The sequence below is a fragment of the Chaetura pelagica genome, unplaced genomic scaffold, assembly GCF_000747805.2.
Source record: "Chaetura pelagica isolate M959 unplaced genomic scaffold, ChaPel_1.0 scaffold46, whole genome shotgun sequence".
Taxonomy (NCBI): Eukaryota; Metazoa; Chordata; class Aves; order Apodiformes; family Apodidae; genus Chaetura; species Chaetura pelagica.
In genome coordinates, this window is record NW_009954102.1 from 2,260,667 (window position 1) to 2,283,530 (window position 22,864).

The 22,864-nt window shown below is 45.8% G+C and overlaps 1 protein-coding gene across 1 annotated transcript; it reads left to right on the forward strand.

Annotated features, from left to right (window-relative positions):
• The first annotated feature begins 45 nt into the window (after nucleotides 1-45).
• Nucleotides 46-21,033, forward strand: LOC104392955. Its single transcript, XM_010002401.1, has 20 exons — nucleotides 46-98; nucleotides 234-326; nucleotides 1,982-2,109; nucleotides 4,337-4,483; nucleotides 5,625-5,696; nucleotides 6,632-6,799; nucleotides 6,892-6,988; nucleotides 7,832-8,049; nucleotides 9,159-9,312; nucleotides 10,668-10,876; nucleotides 12,048-12,165; nucleotides 13,050-13,255; nucleotides 13,861-13,978; nucleotides 14,060-14,226; nucleotides 14,338-14,438; nucleotides 14,532-14,653; nucleotides 14,918-15,101; nucleotides 15,184-15,307; nucleotides 16,623-16,724; nucleotides 20,965-21,033. Exons 2-20 carry the CDS (start codon nucleotides 272-274, stop codon nucleotides 21,031-21,033), a joined length of 2,559 nt encoding a protein of 852 aa, XP_010000703.1. The 5' UTR covers nucleotides 46-98; nucleotides 234-271.
• The last annotated feature ends 1,831 nt before the right edge of the window (nucleotides 21,034-22,864 follow it).

Consider the following 22,864-nt stretch of genomic DNA (forward strand, 5'->3'; position numbering starts at 1 on the left):
CTGTTCATCCCATCATTTGTTCGTGTCCTTATACTGCAGGATCTGGCTGCTTTTCTTGCTGTTCTGGCTGGGACAAGGGAGGCAGGTGGCTCCCCCAGGTTGGTGAAACATGATAAAAGGATAGTGGGGAGAGGCAAGGATGAGAGCTCTTGTTATTTTGCTTGTAACAAGATGTGCCTTTTCTCTGCCTTCCAGTCTCACTTGCTCATCTGCTCTATATGTGCTTCCACCAGGTTTTATAGAGAGCAGTTGCCGCTCCAGGATTTTTTGGATGAAACTGAATAAACTCTTGCTCCAGGGAAAGTTCTTCCAGCTGGAAATCAATGGTGAGTCACAAGTGGCTGCCCTGAGTACCATGAAGCTGGGGAATCACCTAAGTGATCACAGTGTGATCTGGACGATGCTGTCATCTACACAATAATTGGTAACTGATCCCAAGAAGCTTGCAGAACATCCTTGTAAATAGTCCTGGCCTCCCACACCACGGGTTGTCCAATATCTTTACAGATGAGAAAAGCTTCTATCTACAGTCACAGTTCCCTTTGCCCCTTACAGCTAATATGCTGGGGATGGGAGAAAGGATGGTCTGAGGAGGAAGGGCTGACGTTTGTCTTCCATTCTTGCCTCTGCTGAGCCATTACACATGTCTAGTGAGGACAGAAAGGTGGCACTGCAGCTTGGATATGTCCTGGGCAGCACAAATTACATCAGCAATGTAGGCTGGGTAATAATACCCAGAAAACACACTCTCAACAGGGGCTGAGTGAGTGCTGCAGCAATTACAGGCGTTGGGTTTTTTTCAATTATTATTTCTTTTTTATTTAACATTGCAGTGGCAGTTAAATACCCTATTTCATATTGAAAGAAGGGTTTTCATTTTGCTGAGGAAAACAAAAATCTACTTAACCAAAATGAAAACCAGAAAACGTTCGCAGCAGATTGAACAAAGCATGTGATTTCACCCCAAACCAGATTTCTTTCTGTTGAGATCAGCCCGCTTTTTTTCTGGATTTGGGTTTTTTTTCTGTTGATTTGGAGGCAGAACTGAAAAAGTCAAGCACAGCAAGGGTGTGAGGAGAAGTGATAGCATTTGTGAGAGCAACTGATATCGCTGGAAAAAACAGGCCAGGCTTCAGGCATGAAAAGGTTGTTTGTTTCTTCCAGCTCTATCAGCTGGTTTCATAAAAGCTCTTCCTTCTTCTTCCAAAATTCTTCTAGCTTATCTCCTTAGTCTATCCTGGCTGCAAGAAAACATCTACTGAAGCAGCAGTCATTAGTACTGTTCGAAATATAAAGATGACAGACAAATCAAGAAAGTACAATAGCAGCTAGTTAAACCCTATCTATTTGTACAAATTCTTGTGTCTAACCCAAGACTGAAATAGTCCCTTAATCAGAGTGCAGATAATTAACAGAATATGATGTTATTAACTAAGCACTAAGAGCTGAGAGCAGCTCCCATCGTGCCTGTTGCTTGGCTCCCCCATAGGTTTAACAGCACCCAGCACCTTGCCAAGCAGAGGTGAGCAGCAAACCTGCCCAATTTGTAAAAGTCCCATCCAGAATAGGTCCGTGACTTCAGCCTTTGACTGAAGCAAGCAGCAGGTTATCACAGCTTCAGGATTTTTAGGAATTGTTGGGCTTGATAGCCCCTAAGTCTTTTCTAGGGAGTAAAATCAGGGAGGGAGAAATGTATGTGATGCCTCAGAGAAACTCCACAATAGTACTTCATGGTGGCTGTGGCACAAGCTTCTGGATACATAGAAATGGGCATTAAAATGAACATGTGGGTGAGCTTGAGACATGCCAGACTGCCTCATGCACTCTAACCCATCCCAGCACAGCTTCCCAGCTCCTTAAAAGCACATGTTGCTGGAGAACACCCAACCCAGCTGGACCTCTTTCCAGAGGAGACCTGCCTGAGGGGTCACAACTTGTCCTGAGCTTTCCAACCCATGCATCATTCCATTTTTTTCGGTAGATCCTTACGCTGGCCCCGTTCTGCTGGATGAGAAACTTGCATCTCGTTGTGGCTACGTCCTGTCAGAAGACGTGTGGGGCAACCCCGTGTTCCGAGCATCGGTGCTCGGCTGCCACGTGGCCAACGAGGTAAGACCCAGCTGGAAAACACTTCAGGAAGCACATCCTCTCCAAAAGGATCATTGGGATATCGTATGGCATCTCAGTGTGTCGTGGTTCCTTGTCTCTCTCCTGCCTGGCTTGCCATTAATGTCGTGGTTTGGGCCCAACAGGACAGCAAAGGAGCAGCCCCATGGCCCCTCACTCAACTCCCCTCACACACACTCTGGGATGAGGACAAAGCTCCTGGGTTGAGACAAAAGCACAAGGAGGGATCTTCACCCATTAAGGTCCCAGGCAAAACAGACTCAACTTGGGGAAAAATAATAATTTAATTTCACTGATCAAACCCACACAGGACACAGACACACCCAGAGCAGGGCTCACACATGTTACCCCACCCCTCCCTTCTTCCCAGTCCCAAATCCCTTTGTTCCCGGTTTCTCTCCCTCCTTCCCCCCAACACAGGGGATGGGGTTTAGAGTCAGCTCACAAGCTGGTGGTTCCTGCTGCTCCTTCCTCCTCAGGAAGAAGGATTCCTCACAGTCCTGCCCTGCTTCCCCACAGGGTCCCTCCCATGGCAGATCCTCCACCAACCTCTCCTCCATGAGTCCTTCCCACCGTGGCCAGTTCACCCCTCCTGGCACCTTCAGGGAATGTCCCACCCCCCATGGATGCAGGGGCACAGCTGCCATCTCGCCATGGGCTGCAGGGAAACTACTGCTTGGGCACCTTCTGCCCCTTCCTCCTCACCAACCACCCTCTGCCTCTCCAGCTCAGCTCTTCTCCTCCAAGCCCTTCTCTGCTTAGATGTAATATCAGTTCTTCCATATGTCAATGGCAGAGGTGCATCTATTGTCCCTCTAATGGCTCTTTGGCTGGGTTTGGGGCAGGGGGAGCTTCTCACCGGAGCCACCCCCGGGGCCCTTCCCCTGATACCAAAAAACCCACCAAACCAGAAGACAGTGGCACGTTTTGAGAACTCAACAGTGACCTCAAGGAGTCAGTGCTGACGGTGTGTAGGAATGGGCAGGCAATGGCTCTCCAGGATGAGGTTTGTGCAGCGTGACTGGCATGGGATTTCCTCTCTCCATGAAATGACACTTAGCCTAGTGCTGCTGACCAGCTGCCAGTTCTCAAGCACATCCTTCTAACTGCTGATTTGCCAGCCAGTTTCTTGAAAGCCTCTCTGGAAAGAAGTAGGCATCTGCTTCAAAAAGCAACATTTGCAGAGTGATTCTGGCAGACCATTTCCTGGCTTAATTCGTGTGGTAATGTGCCTGTTAACACATGCCTAGGGACCTAGATCACACACATCTATTAGACCCAGATTTGTATCACATAACTTGAGCCATCTAAAAGATAATGTCTAGTCTAAACTAGCTGTTTAGGCTTCCACAATAGTCACTGCACAGAAACTGGCATCTCTGGAAGGTGATTCACCCCTTCCTAAAATTTGTGCGAAAGTTTAGCCTGGATTTCCAATTTCTGTATGTTAGTTGAGATGCAGTTTGCCTGGAAACAGAGCATATCAGAGTAGAAACTTTGCTGCTTGTCCATGTTTAGTCTGGTTGCCTGGAAGCCCCACATAAAAAAAAAAATAAGGTAAAACTTCATGGGCAGGGGTTATGCTAATAAGAACGGGGGGTGAATGGTGTGCTGTGCCATGACCTGGATTTCCAGACTGGAAATTTCTCTGGAAAGGTATTGCCTTTTTCTGTAGAAAAAAAAAAATAATCTACATCCATGTCAGATGGAAGCACAGCTCATGGATTCACTTGTGGCTCCTGGAAAGCTGAAGGACCAAGAGGAGCTCTTGGCGAAGCTAGTCAAGACAGACACATACCAGCACTTGTAAGACAGATCTGAGCTACCTACAGCCAACGAAAAGCTCTGGCACTTTCTCTCCATGAGGAGGCACGTAACAGTCATGAATGGGAGGAAGGTGAACCCCATGGTGAGGCAGGTCAGATCTTCCCCTGACTAAGTTGTTCCTTAATACTGTGGCCAGAGCAGTGCTGAGCTGTGATCAGAGGCAGAGGCTGAAAGTGCTGAGGCAACATCTTTGGCTCAGAAAGCCCTTGCACACAAGCAACTTAAGGAGGGTGGTCTGCTGGAGGAACCATCACTACAGCTCTCAACCTGTCCTCCTCTTTATAAAACACTGTCAGAAGCAGGACACTGGGCTAGTCAGTCCCATGCAGCCACCCCCTGGACCTTCCACACTCTCTGCTCAAATGCCTGTTTTTCTTCCCAGGCAGATGAGCTGTTTTCACTGACTGTGAACATCAAGGTCTCTTCATTTTCAAGCATGAGGGCAGCTGTCACCTACACCTACCCCATGTACTGCTCCTACCCTTCGTGGGCTTCAAGAGAAATTGTATGTGAAGAAAACTACATGGAGGTAAAAGCTTCCCCACTGAAAGCAAAGCTACACCCAAACTCCCTACCGGGCACAACAACCTTCACAAATTCCTGTCAGAAGGTGATTTCACACTGTGAACCAGGGATAATAGCAGTCTGTGGATATTCAGCAGAGGGTCTAACTGCAGATGCTGATTAGGAACACATTTACATACCATGAGTATTCTCCATGCAGTGAAATTCAGTTAACTGTACAGATGATGTAGGTCAAGCCACTGCAAGAAAACCTGTAGTCAGGCAGGGCACCCCTGCTGAGCTCATCAGGGTACCTTTATGTTGCAAGGTGCTGCAGCATCTGTGAGAATGTCATCCTTATAACTCAAATAATTAAAGTCTGCAGAGCTGCACCCCTCCTGTGTCACACAACTCACAGGATGTCATCGTGAGACAGAACCTGCCTCTGGCTGGGTGGTACAGTTTGGTTGTCCAGCCTGCTACCAGCATCTACACACCACTGTAGATTTAAGACCCTGAACAAAACTCCCTGTCTCTTTGTATGCACCTACAATAGGCAGCATGAAGAAAGCATATTTCTCCTGCTAGGACTTGAGGCTGTGCAGCCAGGTCTGGATGTTGCAACACACTTCAACCGTGGTACAGGTGTCTGGGGCAAACACTGACTCCAAACTCAGCATCCAGAACCCACCTCACTGCAGCACAGGCTGGCAAGGTTTACACCAGAGCATCTGCCTCAGGTAGTGAGGATCCTGTAGTTTCAGGTGTTCAGCCTGCATGGGAAGGGGGACACAGCCTGGTCAAAGCCAATAGCTCCCTAAAACTACTGTGGAGAGAGCCAGATGCCCCTGAAGAGAGGGATCTTTAGAGATTTTCTAGTAGTTTACAGCTCACCAGATACAAACCAGGACTTTGGATTTACTTGGTTATACACAAAGTATTCCCCTGTACATGCACCCCCATAAATGTCACAGCTTTAACTTTCATTTTAATGCCACAGAAGTTGCCACCATCAAGAGCCCCTTTGGAAACACTCTAATAACCCCCAGTGAATGTAACTTGCTAAACCCTGACAGACACCAGAGATGAAATCTGAAAGCCATCTCTCCGCTCCCCGTGCCTGGTGAAGATTTGTTTGTTCCACAGATTCTCCTCTGTGTCCCCAGGTGTCAGTGAAGACAGATGTCCCTGCAGTTTCAAATGACTACACCGTGGCGTGGCTGTCTGCCCTGCCAGAGGTATGAAGAGGAGTCATTCCCAACAGTTCCTAGCCTGACTCTCCTGACTAGTCCCACGAGTCATCCTAGGGGCATAGCTCCATCTCAGAAAAAAAAAGGGACATGGCAATGATGCCATCAAGTACTGAAAAACCTCTCAAGTTCTCTTAGAGCTCTAGACTGCAAAAAGATGATTTAGGTGGGAGAACAGAGCCATGTGCTTGTTACTTAAGTGGAAACTGAGTTCAAGACAAACAAAGGTAGGTGGTTCTTCACACAACGGGTAGCGAATCTGTCAAACTCCTGCCAAAAGATGTTGGAGCTGCTAAAATCTTGCTTGATCTTGAGAGGAGACTGGAAAAGATGACTGAGGACATATCCATTAAGACACAGAAAATACAAAGAAGCTACAGATAGGTCAGGAGTCCCTAAGATGAGGCTGGAAAGTATTAGGAGGAAATACACAAGCTTGTCCTACTTTCCTCATGTCTTACTTGCTCCTTATGCCCATTTTTCCTTTTGACTCTCCTCCCATATGGTTATCAGTTCAGGACACTGTTCTAGAGCAGTACAGGCATTATATTTGACACAATATGGACACGTACTACAAAAGGCAGATTGTCATTTGGCCTCAGGGCTGCTCCAGCAATCCAGAGACACAAAGGCAATCATTTTATTAACAGCACAGGCATTTTGTCCAAGGGGATTTGTTCAAGGCCACCAGTCTAAGTTCCTTCCAGGGCTGCCATAAGACTATCTGTAAAAATACCTTAAAGAGTTATAGGGTTCCTTATATTTATATAAATCAAGGGTTTTTCTTGCCTGGGGTGAACTAGTAGTGTCCAGTTCCACTCCAGTTACTCCAGCTTCTAGTAGGAAAAAAGGTGCCACAATATCATCATTTTTAAGAGGCTCTGGTGGGCTTCCATCTGACACAGCTCCTCTCTCTCCTGCAGACTCAGAACGTCGCCTACCAGCTGTGGCAGCTGATGTTTGTTTCTCCCTCAGGGAGAAAGAGAATAACAGTAAGTGATGCAACAAAACTGGGCTACAGCTTCAACAACAGCCTGTCCTGGGTGTACCTGCGCGCGCCCTACTACAGCAACGAGTCTGCCCTCAGCGTGGTGAGTTCCTGCTCTCAACCAGACACAAACCTGTGCTGTTGCCACTGCCTCCCTCAAACATCAGCCCTTCTTTTTGTCCTGCATCCCAACAGGTCAGTGGTGTAAATATGAACATGGTGACTTCCACTTCCATGTACAGGCAGCGGTGGCTGCTTCTGCTGATTGACACAACAGTCTCCTGTCCTGTTGGTAAGGATTTCTTCCCTGTTCTCCAGAAATAACCACCTAAGACCTAGCAGAAAACACAGTCTCCCCATTTCCCCGTGACCTACTCTGTGAGAGAAGAGGTTTACAAGCTGTTCTCAGAGCAGCATGAGCTGAGGGTCCATGGCTTTAGTCCCAGACAAACACATTCCCTGCTGTGATGCTACAGGACTTGTGTTCCAGTGCAGCGTCATGCCTTGTCTCTGGTTTCTCAAGTCCCCCTGTTAGGTACAGGGAGCAGGAGACAAGTAAAACTGCTGCAGAAGGGCCAGGAAGCCTCCTGGGGACTAACCCCACAGTCTTGTCTCTCCACTGTCACATAACTCCATGCAGAGGATGGAGCTTTGCACCCTTAGGACTCATCTAGACCTTTTATCTGGAGAGACAGAGCTAACCTGGCTTTCTGCAGAGCAGTGGTGGCTGCATCTTCTATCTCTCACAGAGCAGTATTAATGTGATGGATTAATGCAGCAGGTTTTAAGTTGTCATGATCTTGGTGCCAATATTTCAAGGAGAAGGTCCAAACAGGAGGCTCTGTGCTCCGTTTCTTTTGCCAGTAAGGCAAAGCTCCCGGGACCAGGACAGGAGAGCAGGTAGCTGAGAAGCATGACTGTCAGTTCTTTGGGAAAAACTCTCACTGGTGATCACTGGTGATTCAAGTCTACTTGGAGTGCCAGGGTTTCTGTCACAGAACAGCAAGCAGTTGGCTAATACCCTACAAGGTCTTTCATTAGTGAAATTTGCAAAGGTAACCTGGTGAAGAGGAGCCCGAGTGAAGACTGACTGGTAATTAACCAGTCTTCTGGGACTTTCTCTCTACCTCAACAGATGGCATCAGTTTCACTGACACTACACTTACATGGACTGTGCCAAGAGTTATCCCCACACTAGTGGTCCAAGAATCCACTTTTATGTCTAAAAGCATTTTAATGGGAGTTGATGGTCGAGTCATAGCAAAACCTGAGGAAAAGAACTACTTCCTGGAGCACAACGAGACACACATCGGAATAACTATCCCCATTGGAGCAGAAGGAGGCAAGTTAAGGGTTAGTATGAGCCTCTCACACACTAACAAATCTGGGGGCCTGTTCTGTGGAAGATGTTTCTGAATCATGATCAGTCCAAATAGTGATTGGCTGCTGCTTAAAATTCTGTGATACGAGAAATATTGGAAGATCTAGATACTTCTCTGTGTTTTGAAAACACTCAGAAATGAAATATCTCTGGTTACAAAACATGACAGAAGCAAGAGACTGTCTTTTGTTAATAATCTGTAAGATACACTCATAACTTAAGAGTGAAGGACACTTGGGCACTGGAGTTCAATTGTCTTTGTTGTTGCATTAGGAAACTCATCCTGGTAAACTTCTGGTCTGGGTCAAGGAGTAGTTTCCTAGACAATTTCCAAACAGACAGCATGAGTTAGCATGGGACAGGTTCCCAGCATGTAGTTTGGGTGCAGCCACCTCCTTCGACATAGTATATTCCTTGTCAATCTATAATTTACAGGTACAGAGGCAGCATCAAAAGAAACATTCAGTAGAACAGAATAGAATGGTGTGGGTTGGAAGGCGCCTTTAAAGATCTAGTCCAACCCCCTGGCAATGGGCAGGAACATCTTTCACTAGATCAGATTGCTCAAAACTCCATCCAACCTGATCTGGGACATATAAAAAGCAGCTGGCAATATTCTCACAGGGCTCTTTACCAGTTCCATTTGTGAATTTGACACTGGTGTGATTTTCATTTATCCCCTTCAGAAGTTCACTTTTGTGTGCATCAGTGAACACTCACATCTCTATGTATATTGTAACATCCCACACACTTGGTCTGAAGAACTGGAAGTACTGACAAACTTTCAGAGTGAAATGGGGCAGAATGAGAGACATGACTGGTAGTCCAGGCATTGTAAAAACACCCTCCCAAACCTACTACTTCCTTTTTGAGAATCTCTGCAGTACTTGAGCCAAACATGAACCACACAAATGGGCCAAGCAAAAAAACCACACAGACAAGCTCCCCTAGCAAACTGCATCCCAAACTGTCCTGGAATACCATTTTCTCTTTCTAGTGTAAGAATATTAACCATATTCAGGTTAAATTCCACTATTGAGCTTTTGAGAATGAAGACTTAATGACAAATTTTACCCCCTAGAGCTCCATATCTGGTGGCGTTTATGGAGTAATTTACAGTATTGACTTGTTCTTGGAGCACACGTGGACAGATGCAGATTGGCAAGCCACGAAGTATACTGTCATCAAATCCATAATGACACCTTTCATGCCACAAATACCAACTGTTATCAACAGTAAGTCATTCCTCTCATTGAGCTTTACAATCTCGTGCTTTTGCTGTGTTACGTGTTACTCCATAGGAGAGCAAGCAGGCTGGGGAAGGGTCTAGAGGACAAGTCATACAAGGAGCAGCTGAGGGAACTGGGCTGAAGAAAAGGAGGCTGAGGGGAGACCTCATTGCCTTCTACAACTACCTGAAAGGAGGTTGTAGGGAGGTGGGTGTTGGCCTCTTCTCCCAAGTAAAGAACGATAGGACCAGAGGAGATGGCCTGAAGTTGCACCAGGGGAGGTTTAGATTAGATATTGGGAAAAAATTCATTACTGAAAGAGTGACAGACACTGGAACAGGCTGCCCAGGGAGGTGGTGGAATCACCATCCCTGGACATATTCAAGAAACATGTAGATGTGGCACTTCAGGACATGCTCTAGTGGCTGAGGTTGTGGAGTTTTGTGGGGTTGTTTTCTTTTGGGTTTGGGTTTTTTTTCTGTTGATGGTTGGACTCAGTGATCTTTGAGGTCCTTTCCAACCATGACAATTCTGTGATTCTGTGAACTGAGCTCTGCCACACACCTATATTCTCCAGAATGTTCTCAACTCTCAGTTTCAATTTGCTAGCCAAAGTCAAGATTCAAGGTACTACCAAATAAAAATAAATAATCTAATCCTTTAGCCTTAATGAAGGCACCATTTACCACCCACCATTGTGGGGTGAAAAGAAAATTATAAATTGCTGATAAGAACATAAACATTTCTTTGACATTAACATCCAGATTTTTTTCCAGGGAGCAGTGGGACCCTGGAATAAAGATGTTGTGTTGTGCAATTATCACACTGAGGAGAAAAACTGTCTGAGGACAGCATTGATTGATGGCATTTGATCCCCCAAACTGCCTGCAGTTGTTATCTTGGGAGCATTCTGTAATGATTGTGCCAACCAGTGGTGCAGTTTAGTGATATGTTCCAATGCATTAAGACACTGAAGATCTTTGGAGCTGTCTGGAGAACTGATATAGAATGAAAAGAGAACATCTTAGCATACACTTTGATCATTTTTCCATGTTTTCTGTGGCTAAACTAGATTCCAGATCTCTTTACAGGAAAGTCACCACGCATCTTAGTGCACCTCTAGAAAGTCAGTGGACCCACTTTCTATAAAGTTGTGTGTATTTGTTGTTAATCTCCTGCAGCTTGAAGCAATTCTCATGTACTCAGAGTATTTAAGATCTGACTAGAACACAAACACTCATTAATCAGCCATTAAAGAATTGCCTGTTGGCTAAGTTTCCTGGAACTTGAATGGGAGGCCACCCCAACAGCCTTTGTTACTTGATCCACATCAGCAGTAATTCAATGTTCTCTCCCTGCAGATACTGTGCCAGAGGAAAGGCTATTTAATGTTGCCTTTGGACACTTTCTCCCCGATGTCTCTCTGGTGGCAATCACTATAGGAAATGTGCCATTTACCCCGAGGGAAGCCCAGCACCACAGGTTGAAGATTTACGAAACTCCCTTTTCTAACAGAACAAAAGGATTTATCCTGGAAGTCTCTTTTGATCACCCCTATGTTCTGAAAGAGGTAAGATACAGCAGGTCACTTCAGCAGCTGAGTGCAGCAGGTAGGGCAGTCCCTTTGCAGAACGTAGTCTGATTCTATTAACAGTTGTTGATTAGTCACTCTTTAAGGTGTCAGTGACTCTGAGCTCATCTGAATCAAGATAAGAAGCTCCTGTGTCCCCACCTTGCTCTCCCTAGGTCTCTAGGAGACAGGCAGCAGCACGTGTGATTTGATGGCATGAAACAAAGCTTCCTTAGGTGTCTGTCAGCACACCCAGCATGGGAGCAGTTTGTCAAATCTCTCTTAAATGCTGTCCCTTGAAACAGGAGTGCCTTGGAAAAACAAATCAGTTCCTGCAACCATGCAAACACCAGTTACCAACACCCAGTCATTCCTGAGCAATTTCTGAGTTGGTGCAGAGCCATTTGACCACTGGTCCAGGCCATGCACCCTGCGAGTGTGCACGGGGGATTGGAAATGTAGTTTTGTTAAGCTTCAGACCCTTTGCAGTCTAAATATTTGTGAAAAGTATAAACTCACAGAGGGAATTCAACCCCTCGTGTCAGAGGGAGGATGCATAACTGCAAGTCCTCTGCCATCCTGTGATGCTATTTTCTGTCACAAGAAACAACATTGTGAACGCACAGGATGAGGACTTGTACAAATAGTTCCAGGCTGCAGTCAAACCACAAGTAAATTGCATTAAGGATCAAAGTGAGCCAAAAAATTTCTTTCAGGTTGAGCAGCAGGTTTTGCTTTGGGAGCACTTTTAGTGAAGTAAATGAGGGGATCTCTCAGAGCATCTCCTCACACCTCCTGTTTTACCGACCACTTACTCTCCTGGGCTCAGCCCACACTCGGAGGAAAGAAGAATAAGGAGTGGGACCTTGATCTCCCCCTGTGAGCTCTTTCACCAGAGGGCTACAGAGGAAACACCACTGTGTTCACTGCTGTCTCCATTTTCTGAACAGGCACTACATTCTCCACATTTATGTTTGGCTGAAAGAGCTGCTGAATCCAGTCCAGATCTCTGAATAAGTTTCAGGCCAACCGAAGCGATGTTTTTGGAGGCCGAGCTATTTGCAGGGGAGAGGAGGGTGTTGGAATAATTATTTACTGCTGCTCAGGATATACATGCCTGTCTGTTTTGGAAGCCATTGCTACTGCAGCTTTATTCTTCTCTCTCTTTCAGTATGTGAATAGAAATGAAACAATATACACCCTCCTCATTAACTACACGCTGAGTGTGGGCCCGGAGATGACACTCTATTATCATTTGGCACAGGTGGAGTGTGTGGTTGCTGATATTGGTAAGGTTACCCCTGATATTACCTGGTTTGCATCACAAGCATGGATCAGGTTTTCATCGACTTCAGTGAGAACAGCACTAGACTGAGGATGAGAGCTTTGGGGAAAACCCCACCCTCCAATAGCTCATTCTTGGTAACACAGCCAACATGCTGCTTTTCTGATGGCAGCTCTTCTGCATACTGGCAAGACAGTCTGCCCTCGAGACACTGGGAGCAATAAAAATTAGTGTGTAGAAGGAGCTGGCTTGCCAACTCAGAGAACAAGATGCCTCATAACTTGAACATACATCTGCTGGCAAAACTTTCAGACACTGCTACAAGTTTCAGTTTGTCCTCAAATGCAATTCTGCCTCTGTGTCCAGGGCAGAACTCAACTGACTCAAGCACGTTGCTGTGAAGTCCAAAGACAGCATTTCTGTGAGGAGACAATCAGCCACTAAGAGCTGTGGTTAGCAGGTTATTTGAGCAGTCATGAAGTTTGATTGGTATTTTCTCAAACGTCTTAGATTTTGGATGCCACAAAGGTGACAATCTCCTGACTGTGCTGTTTTAGCTTTGAAATAGCTCTGGGCTTAACCCAAAGAAGACTGACCAAAATTATCCATTTACCTACATAGCTCAGCTTGCCTTACTAAAACAGGGAGTAGTCCTGGAAGCAAGCTGGCAGGCCACTGCTAAAGCACAATGATTCCCAGTCCCACTGGTGGTGAAGTGCTCCATCCACAGCACAGCCAAAGCCCTGCAAGGGGATGCCAGCATGCACATAGCAGAGCTGCTGCAGAGCCAGTGCCAAATTATCCATGACAGAAATCCACGCCTGGGTCAAACATCATGTCTCTAACCTTCCTTCATTGCTAACTCTTCATCACGCCTTCTTCCTGCAGAACTACCAGAAGCAGTTGGTTACTGTGATGAGGAAAACCTGTATCTAGCCATCCCTGCTTTTGGCTTGCACCAGTATTGGAACCTCTATCTTGGTAACAAGCTCCTGAACCGGCACATTGCCCTTACCAATGGGTATCTTGCAGCTACCAACTCCACACACCTGATCTTGCAAATACCTCTGTTTGCTGTGGGAATCATTTATGAGGTACATGGGACCTTACAGCAGCCCTTTGAAGGACATAGGACTCTTTGCTCAGACAGCCAGAGTCACAGTTTGTAGTGCTGTAGTTTTACACATCCAGGAATCTAAGGCAGTGCAAGGAGGACAAGAGGCATCAGACATGGACCCTTGTGGTAATGCCATCTCTTATGCAACCTGCAGGGCTCAGCTGTCTGTAAAAGATAAGTACCAGGTCTTCACAAACAAAGTCCTCAGGATTTTTAGTAAGATGAGGCAAAATGTCCCATCTGCACTGGGCCAGAAACAATTATTTCAATACAGCTTTTATGAAGGAAGCTCTTTTAAAAAGAATGTTTTGTAGAAATGTTAAGACATGGCAGGGGGAAATTGATGCTGTAAGAAACATCCAAACTATTCTACAATAATCAGCCAAAAAATATCTCTGTGACAGTGATCAATCAATTCATAGAAGAAAACTTCTTCCCCCATGTTGCATCAGGCTCAGGTTTTCACACTGAGTTAACTCTTGTGACTTGTTAGTATCCGAGAGGCACAAGGTAAAGAGCAGAACTTTGTGCATATGGATCACGTGCCTTAACAGGAGACCTCTTCCATCACCCCTTTCACAGGAAGTGTCCTTTCAGAAAATTAAAGCAAGGTTTGATGTTGCCCTAAGGAAAGTGAGAACTATGGAGACCTTACAGATGTTCTCCGTTAGCTGCAGTTTTAATCCATCATCATTTATAAGTAAGTTATACAACTGATCAATCGATACAAAGATCTGTGATTCTTTCCTCGAGTTTATCACCAACTCTCTGATTTTCTCAGTATGCCACCCAGATGGTACCATAATGGTATCTGCCCAAATGAAGACAGTTCCTGCCATTGATATGAGTAAAACCAAACTAAGGGATAGCTCCTGCAAGCCTAGAGAGTATAATGAAGAACATGCCTTCTTCAAGTTCCATGTCACTACCTGTGGCACTTCAGTAAGGGTAAGCGCTTAGATACATTTGCTGGAAGTTTCTCCCCCCTGTATTTCCTTTTTCCCCTGCCCCAGCTCCTGAGGAAGACTGAGTTTTTAATGAGCTTCCCATATTGCACAGGTGGAAGGTGATCACATTATTTATGAAAACGAAATCTCTTATGAGAAAGAGACTCTTCCAAGACAGAGCACAGCAACAATCACAAGAGATCCAGACTACAGGTAGGAGTTCCTTGCTCATTGACATGGCTCACTTTGGTACAACTGCTAGAAAGTGGAAGTGAACACAAAAATGACCCTTTCTCCTCTTAACAGACTAACAGTCTTGTGCTACTATCGAGCCAAAGAGACCCTGGTGCTTGGTGCCTTTCCTAGTGATCCATCCACCTCACCTCCCTTTGGCTCTGGCACCATGGTACCAAGATCCAACCTTGCAGGTAGGCAATTCTCCTCCTCCACTTCTAAACTTCTGTGACTCTTCCAGTTTTAAACTCAACTGTTAAGACATGCCCTGCTTCCCACTAAAGAAACTCCCTAATATTTCCCTTCCTGAAGTAAACAGAAGGGCGAGACAAACCCTGAGTGCAGTTTCAAGAGTGTCCAAAGGTAAGTCTCCTCCTAAAAAAACCCAGAAAATTTCCAAGCAAATTCTATTTTAAGTAAAATTAAACAACAACAAAATCCCCTGATGTTTTCTTGAGATGAAACTTTCATGGAATTCTACAAGCCCAACATGGCAATACTCAAGAGACCTGTGGAGCCTGTGTTTCTCGAGGTGGAGCTGAAAGATGAAAGCCCCAACACTGAGTTATACCTGGAAAACTGCTGGGTAACCAGGTCTCTAGACTTCAACAGCACTCCAAGATGGAACATCACTGTGGATGGGCAAGTAGTCATTGAATTACCAATATGCTCATCAGCAAAGCCTTCGTTTCTTCTAGTTCTGTTGATCTCCTCTCTCAAATAGGTGTGAGATTAACGGCAGTGAGTACATTGCAGAATTCTCTCCGGTAGCTGTTAGCCCCAGGGTGAGACATCCTCCTCATTTTAAAAGGCTGGCAGTGAGGAGCCTGGCACAACCACTGGAACAGGTAAGATGAAGTGAAAGGGTCCCCTCCTGCTCAGGGACCCTATCCTCTGAACTTCTTAAGATCATTTTTAAAATAGCTGAGTTAGACACCTCACAGACTTAAGACCTGGCCAGAGTTCAGCCCAAGTAGCCTGACTGGTGCATGGCTTTAATTTAGTTCTCTTCTCAAATCTACTCTGTGACACAGTTTTAGTGACTTCAGATTGGACTGGTTGGAGTAAACAAAAGAGTTTGGTCGGTAAATATGATTTTTATCTGGTGTTTCTGACTTTGTATTAGATCAGATTTGTAGCACTTAAGCTCAAATGTCTAGAACAGTAAAGACAACTTTTATACACTATAATATCCACATGAAGTTCAGCTCTGTTGTCTCACATCTGTCCCAGCCAGTCAACAATCTCCTCAGATGCCAGCCCAATGGGCAGAGAAACAGAAACCTGTGAGTTTGGTCTTACACTTTTGAGGTTCTGTCCTCCTTCAACAGGTCTAAGAAGAGCAAAGAAAACCCAGGAGAGTCACCTGAGGGTGCTCTGCTCCTACTGCACCCAGCTGAGTGGACTCTGGCACGTGTACTGATAGAAGCCTTAGCAGTACCCCTGCCTGGGCAGCTTAAGTAACTACATAATTTTTTTACTTGGCCTTTCCTAAGCAGTTCAACCCATGAACTTGTTAGACAAAAACATGATGTGATTCTGGCTTGTGCTGCTTCCTAAGTGTGCAGCTACATCAAGCACTAGATGCAGTTTCTGTACAGCTTTTGATAGATCATCTCACTGCAGCTCGTGAGGTTTTAACTTCTCCTGTTACCTCCCAGTTACCAAACTGCCTGAGGGCTTCTTTGACACCAAATTTGATATTCAAGGCAGGTTCTGCTAGAAGGTGCCACAGGCAAGTGTTCACACAAGCCTAAGTCTAATCAGCTGCAGCCTGCAAAAGGCAGGCAGAAGACAAAAGGGTGCTCTGCAAAGCAGGATTTGATATGGACCAAGTGGCACTTTTTCTTCTCAGGTCTATGTGCACTGTTTGGTGGCAGCATGCCCTCCTACCAACATACCACCTGGCAGCCCCTGCAGAGGAGAGTGCAGCTCAAGCAGAAAGAGGAAGGGTAGGTGTTCAGGAGAACAAGAACCATTGCAAAGTACTCCTGATCTGATGTTTTTAAAGAGATTTAGGACCTTGGGTTTTGGCATCTGAAATGGCTCGAACATGGACTGTGTAAGGGCACCTTTAGCGCACACTTTAACACCTTAGCACCCCCTGTGCAGTGTGCATGTGTTCTTTACAAACTGCACACACACCCTGTGTGTCATTCTCAGCTTTTCCAGGTCACTCTTCAGCCAGTCTCCAGGGCTACGTCCGTGCTGGACCAATCTGGATTGTTGATCCAGATGGAAGATGACGAATGTAAACTGGATCTGGTAAGCACATCAGGCCCCGAGTACTCACCTGGAGAGGTCACCATGCCCTGTGGCACAGGCCTTAGACCAGACCTTAGAACTGTAAGCTCTGGGACAAGAACTAGGGAACAGAAGGAATTTGAAGTCTAAGCATGAGCTTGTAAGAGAGGGAGGAAGGAGAGGTACCTGCCAAGCCAAACACAGGTGGCATGGCTCTGGAGGAGATGCCAGCAGTAGAGCAGGGCATGCTGGAGTTGGGCTGTAGCAGGCAGGTTTGGAACCAGATACTATTTCAACAGGTTTTCAACTGGATTTCCCCCCGTCTGAAAGCAAATGGATCCAAAATGTTAGAAAACAAACAGTACAAATCACTGCCACATTCCAAATTGTTTTGAAGGGCCCACGTCCTCCAAACTGCTACAGTTTACCCTGTAACTTCATCTGCTATTGGAGAACCAGATCTCCAGCCTCCCTCCTCACTTCACTGTTTGTGTGTCTCCAACAGCACCCAAAGGCTCTGCTGTGCTGACTGCTTTCTAAATAGTGCAACTAGGCACAGGAGCTAACTCTTTTAGTGACCACAACTATCTTGCATGAAGAGACCAGACAGGCCTCAGGACATCACCACAGCACCACAGAGTGCTAATCCTGCTCACAGGACTAGGAAATCTAGTAACCTGTAACCTCTCTCTGAAGTGGCTAAAAAAGAAAACAGAAAACAACCCAGGACTGCAAAATAACACTTCTTGTCTCTTCCAGCTGTTGACATATGGACTTACAGCTCTGATTATGGCTGCTTCTTGTAATACTTCATAAAGTGGCTGCTAATCCTCCCATGTGAATGCAAAGTGTAAACCTGAAAAGTCAAATAAAAATACATACAAAGTAATGTCAGTGCAGAACATCTCCTTGCTACCGAGCAACAACCACCATCTGGTGTATCAACCTTGGCTTCAAAGAGCCAAGCAATCTGCTACTCATGAATGCAAAGTAAACCTGAAAAGAATAAAAAAACATACAAAGTAATGTCAGCAGTGAACATCTCCTTGCTACCGAGCAACAACCACCATCTGGTGTATCAACCTTGGCTTCAAAGAGCCAAGCAATCTGCTACTCAGGGCCTCTTCCACATGCAACACAAAGGCACCTTTTTTTCCACCTTTCGTGTAGATTTTTTGTCTACAACATTGCATCTCTGAAACCTGTCAGTTCCTCACCTTCCTCTCACCTGCCCCTGCATGGAAAAAGCTAACTCGACACCACGGGAGAGGGCAGATGCTCAAAGGTGAGTAGAAAGGACAACTTACCTGGAATCTTGTTTTCTGTGGCCACAGAAAGCCTTTTTTTACAGGACCACCTGTGTCCACTCTGAGGAGGTGCCTGTGGTGTAAGTGCAGGCGTGGCTGCAGCAGCAGAGGGTGCTGAGCAGCAGTGAGGAGGGGGCAGCATCTCTGCTGCTCTCCAGTACTGAAGGGCTAAGTTTTGTGGAAAGGGAGAGCGCTGGGATGCCAAGACCCCCCCCCAGCAGCGGGAGGGGAAGATGCCTTCCTCTCTGCTGTATGAGCAGTGCTCTCTGCTGCCCGCAGCCAACACTGCAGCCGAGCCCCCTCCCTGCTCCCACAGCCTTTCCAAGAGATCACATTCCCCCTTTTTAATGCGAACAGTAACAAACTCGTCCGTTTAGGAAAACGCTTGAAAGTTGTGAACTGGGGTGAAGGTTAAATAATGATGACAAAATGCTGGCTCTTCTACCAGAGCTCACAAGACACTGCCTAGTTCACCCAGGCGAGACCAGGACTGGGATGTCACTGAAGTTTCATCACTCTGCAGTCTAGCAGAGTAGATCCAGGTATACTTGTCTGCAGCAGGTGGAATATCCCAGATCTTTCCCTCTTGCTCTGAAAAGCCAAGCATGGGTCCAGCAGTGCTCCATACCCATCCACCCCACTACCCAGCAAACAGGGAGACCTGGGAGTGAAAGGAATAAAGTGAGACAGAGTGCTTTCCGATTTCAACAGGGATTTCAGGTTCCCACCTCCTCACAGACAAGCCAGAGAATTTCCACATCCTTGGCTTCCTCCCCCTTGGCTGCAGTTCAGGGCAGATGATGGTTTTTACACTGAGTCACACGAGTGTGTTTGGGTTAGCTGAGCTTGATTGATACATTCCCCACCAAACTTGAATAGAGCACCTTTCACTACCAATTTACTTTTTACCAAGGTTACCTACTGAAAGGACAGTGCACAGTGCAGTCCTCAGCTGTGACAGCCACAGACCTTCAGGTTTCTAACACTAACTTACCTCTGGTGTCCAGTCAGAAAAGCACATGGAAGAGGAACACATGCTGGGCACTTGACAGCCCAGCCTTTTCCCCTCAACACGCCACAGCTTTCCTTGGCCCTCCTTGTTCCCCACACTGCATCTCACACTAAACATCTGTGAAACATCCCTCATGCTGCTCTGTGCCCTGCTAAGCTGGGATTTTGTCAGCTTTTCCCACCTTTCTGCAAAAGCCAGGGGAAGGCCTTGCAATGCTGCAAGTGGTGTGACAACTCCTCCTCCTGTGTCAGCAGCAGGACAAGCAGGGCACTAGGGAAAAGCACAGGGCGATGATGTTATTGTCTTGTTCAATCAGCAAGTAAGATCTTGGAGACTTGTTCCAGTACTGAATGAAAAAAACAAAACAAAACAACAAACCCATTCTGTAATGTCCTGAGGAAATGATGTGGTTTTTGTAAGCTTCGAGCTGAATCACCAGGTGAGAACCCTGTAACTCCTTGCATAATTAATCCCAGCTACAGGGAACACACTAACATTCACCCTGAGGGCTCCAGCATGAAGGAGGGTGCCAGAGGAAGCTGTGTGAAGGAAGGAGCACAAGGGCTCTGGGAGAGGTTTATAGGCAGGAAACCTTGGGAAAGAGGCTGTGAATTATTCATGTCTGAAACATTTCTGGCCAGAGGAAAGAGGCAGGAGACACACATGAGCAGCAAGCACCTGCTGGACTTGCTGGTGCAGTTCCATAACTGGGACCAGCAACCACTCGGTGAGGCTGAGGGAGCAGGGCAACCAGGAGTGACCCAGACCCTCTACACAGGTTTGTCATTTCCTAGCAGGGACAACCCCTGAAGCCCATGGCAGGTGCAAACCACAGCACTTCTGCACTGCCAAGCATCCAAAGCACGCAACCCCTGCTCCTTTGACAAGCTGAGAGGCCATCTGAATTTCACGTGGGAACATCACATAAAATTAATTTTAACTACTCTCCATGAAGACTTTTAATTTGTTAAAGGATTATGAAGAGGAAAAACTGCAGGACAAGGGGAGGTTACTAAAGACATCTTCAACTCTGGGCTTTTTTTTATATCAGTAACAGGGGGTTATACCCTTTCAACAGGCCTGAGTGGAAGAACACCACAAAATGCTGTTTATTTCATCACTTCAGACCAAAAACTCCAACTGGTTTTGTGATGGAAAGCCAGAGAACTGAGTGACTCATGCGTGCATGTGAAAGGGGAAAATGTGAGCACCCTTCTGGTCAAAATTACCTTGAAAGAAATCCAGTTCTTGCCGAAATGCACCAGGACATTTCATCTTTTTACAGGAGAGACAAGGAACTGCTGTGGAGGATCTGCTCTAAAACTGCTCCCAGTCCAGTGAAATATTTATGTGCCAACAATGAATGCATCAGAAGCAACAGCAACATTCACAAAACAACACAAGCTGGGAAGTAGGAAGGATATTTTAAATAGCATCTTTGTTTTCCACAATACTTATTTGCTGCTCACCTTTTTTAGCTGCATCCTGTCATTTAAAGTGTTCTGTGCAGAACATCTGAAGTGCCTCCTCTCAAAGTAAAACCTTGTGGGCTTTCAACTGCTCATCCTGTCTTGTTAATGTTCTTAGCATGGTAAGCCAGGAAGAGGTTCTAGCTCACCTTCTCACCATCAACCAAGAGCTGGCAGGAGTTCTCCATTTTTAAGATGAAGGCAGCTTGAAACATGCCAGCTCCTTCAGTGGTCAATGTTGTTTCAGAGACAGAGCACTAAGACATAAAAACAGAAGCCAAACACGTACTTCGTGTATCCAGGCAAGTTGAACTTTTTCAAAAAAACTGTCAGTTATGACACCACAACCTGCTTTCCAAACTGCAAATAATTCCATCCAGCCAAAATTGCTGCTATCAAGTGCCATGGAGCATGAGGTCCATGCAGCATTTTTCAGCCCTGTGCTCTGAATTTGCTCATTGTGGCTGTTGCAGCTTTACCCCAAAGCAGGAGGAGATCTCAGCAAGGCTCCTGGGGAAGATGTTCTCATGATTTATGCCTAAGGACTTTCAGAGAGCCCTGCACTTGTGCAGGCTCCTGGATCATCCACGGACAAACTCACCAGAAGCAGAACTGTCATTAGCATAATTTATTATTAAAAAATCCTAATGCTCATGTGGGCAATCAAAGGAGTCTTTTATTGTAACTTGCATTGCTGTGAACGTGTCAGGATGTTTCTTATCAATGATTTCTAGATTTCAGCAACACTCTTCCCTACCTTGTGAGAAGTGAAGCTGCCCAGATACTCACAGCCAGTTCAATCAGATTGACTTCACACTGTAGTTTTTTAAAAATCCACCTTTTCATTAAAAAGGAGAAAGCCACAAATCCTACTGTTCATACCCAACAACATCCTCTGTCATAAGCTCTTTACAATCATGAAATTAAAAAGCACACATTCATTTTTATTCATTCAGTTATTGATCTGTGCAACACTTCTACAATGGGATTACAAATAATTATTACCTCTTCCTACCTGTTTAGGGAATTTGCAACTACTCCTGGGAGTGAATGAGCATAGGAAGAACTGAATTCTTAACACCACATTCCTCCTGCAAGTCTCACTGTTTCTGTTAAGTGGTTTTCATATAAACACTCCAAAGTGGGGAAAAACTAGTCACCACAGCATCTCAAGGGGAACACTTCATCATTAACAACTGCACTGCCAGCTTCTATCCAACATACATTAAAATGTGGACAAACACTACTATAAGTAAATCATTGTACTTCTCACAAGCTCCCATATAAAGTATTTAAATGTTTTATATAGTTTTTCTCCCCCACGAAAACCTGTTTACAACAATCTGTAAGAGTACAGCAACAGTTTCAACAGAACTACAGACTTCACTTGCTGTTAACTGAACTTCCCACACCTTTACCAGCACAAAATCTGTACAAGTATCTCACAGAGATCTGACATGAGCGTTTTCCTCAACACTAATGAAAACCAAAAATAGTTCATTCTTCCGTTGTTGGCTCATTTGCCCAGGAATGAGGTTTCTTCAGTAAGACAACAGAGGTAAATGATCCTGTGTTTTACCCATGGATTTGGAAAATGAGGTGTTTAGCACAAACACTCCCACCCCGTTAGCTGCATTTTTCAATAACCTCGCTTCTGTTTTGCTTCCTTGTCAAGAACAGCCTGTTTCAGACACAGCGCAGCGTCTTCAAACTGGGGGTTTAACTCTAACACCTTCCTGAAATCTTCCACGGCCTCGTCGAAGCATCCTGTCCCAAAAAAAACCCCCAAACAAACAAAAAAACAACACAACAAAAATAAACACAACAGGAAGGAAGTGTTATCTCTGTGTAACTGCCCCAAAGCACAACTGAATGAGGCCTAATGATGCTTTCACTCACAAGGAGCAGCAGCTCTACTCAGGGGACCCACACCTGGATTCTCCACAGGCCCCAGCAGGCCTCAAAGGCCTTCAGAGAAAAAAAAAAACCCAAACAAACAAAAAAAACACAACAAAAATAAAACACAACAGGAAGGAAGTGTTATCTCTGTGTAACTGCCCCAAACTACAGCTGAATGAGGCCTAATGATGCTTTCACTCACAAGGAGCAGCAGCTCTGTACTCAGGGGACCCACACCTGGACTCTCCACAGGCCCAAGCAGGCCTCAAAGGCCTTCAGAGAAGGGCCCGGGCGCCTATTTTTGCACATAAAACCGCCTTCAGGCCCAACCCAGCCAGCTCACCCGGAGGGAAGGAGCCGAAAGGCCCAGCCGGGCTGCCCCAAACCCGGCACACAACCCCTCACCCCCCGGTTCCCCCGTACCCAGGCGGTACAGCACCAGCCCGCGGTTGTAGTAGGGCACCTCGAAGCCGG

Coding starts and splice junctions, on each gene's coding strand:
- LOC104392955 (XM_010002401.1), top strand. CDS start 272: ATGAAACTGAATAAACTCTTGCTCCAGGGAAAGTTCTTCCAGCTGGAA. Junction 2,110..4,336: donor GCTGCCACGTGGCCAACGAG/GTAAGACCCAGC, acceptor TTTTCTTCCCAG/GCAGATGAGCTGTTTTCACT. Junction 14,227..14,337: donor CCTGTGGCACTTCAGTAAGG/GTAAGCGCTTAG, acceptor CATATTGCACAG/GTGGAAGGTGATCACATTAT.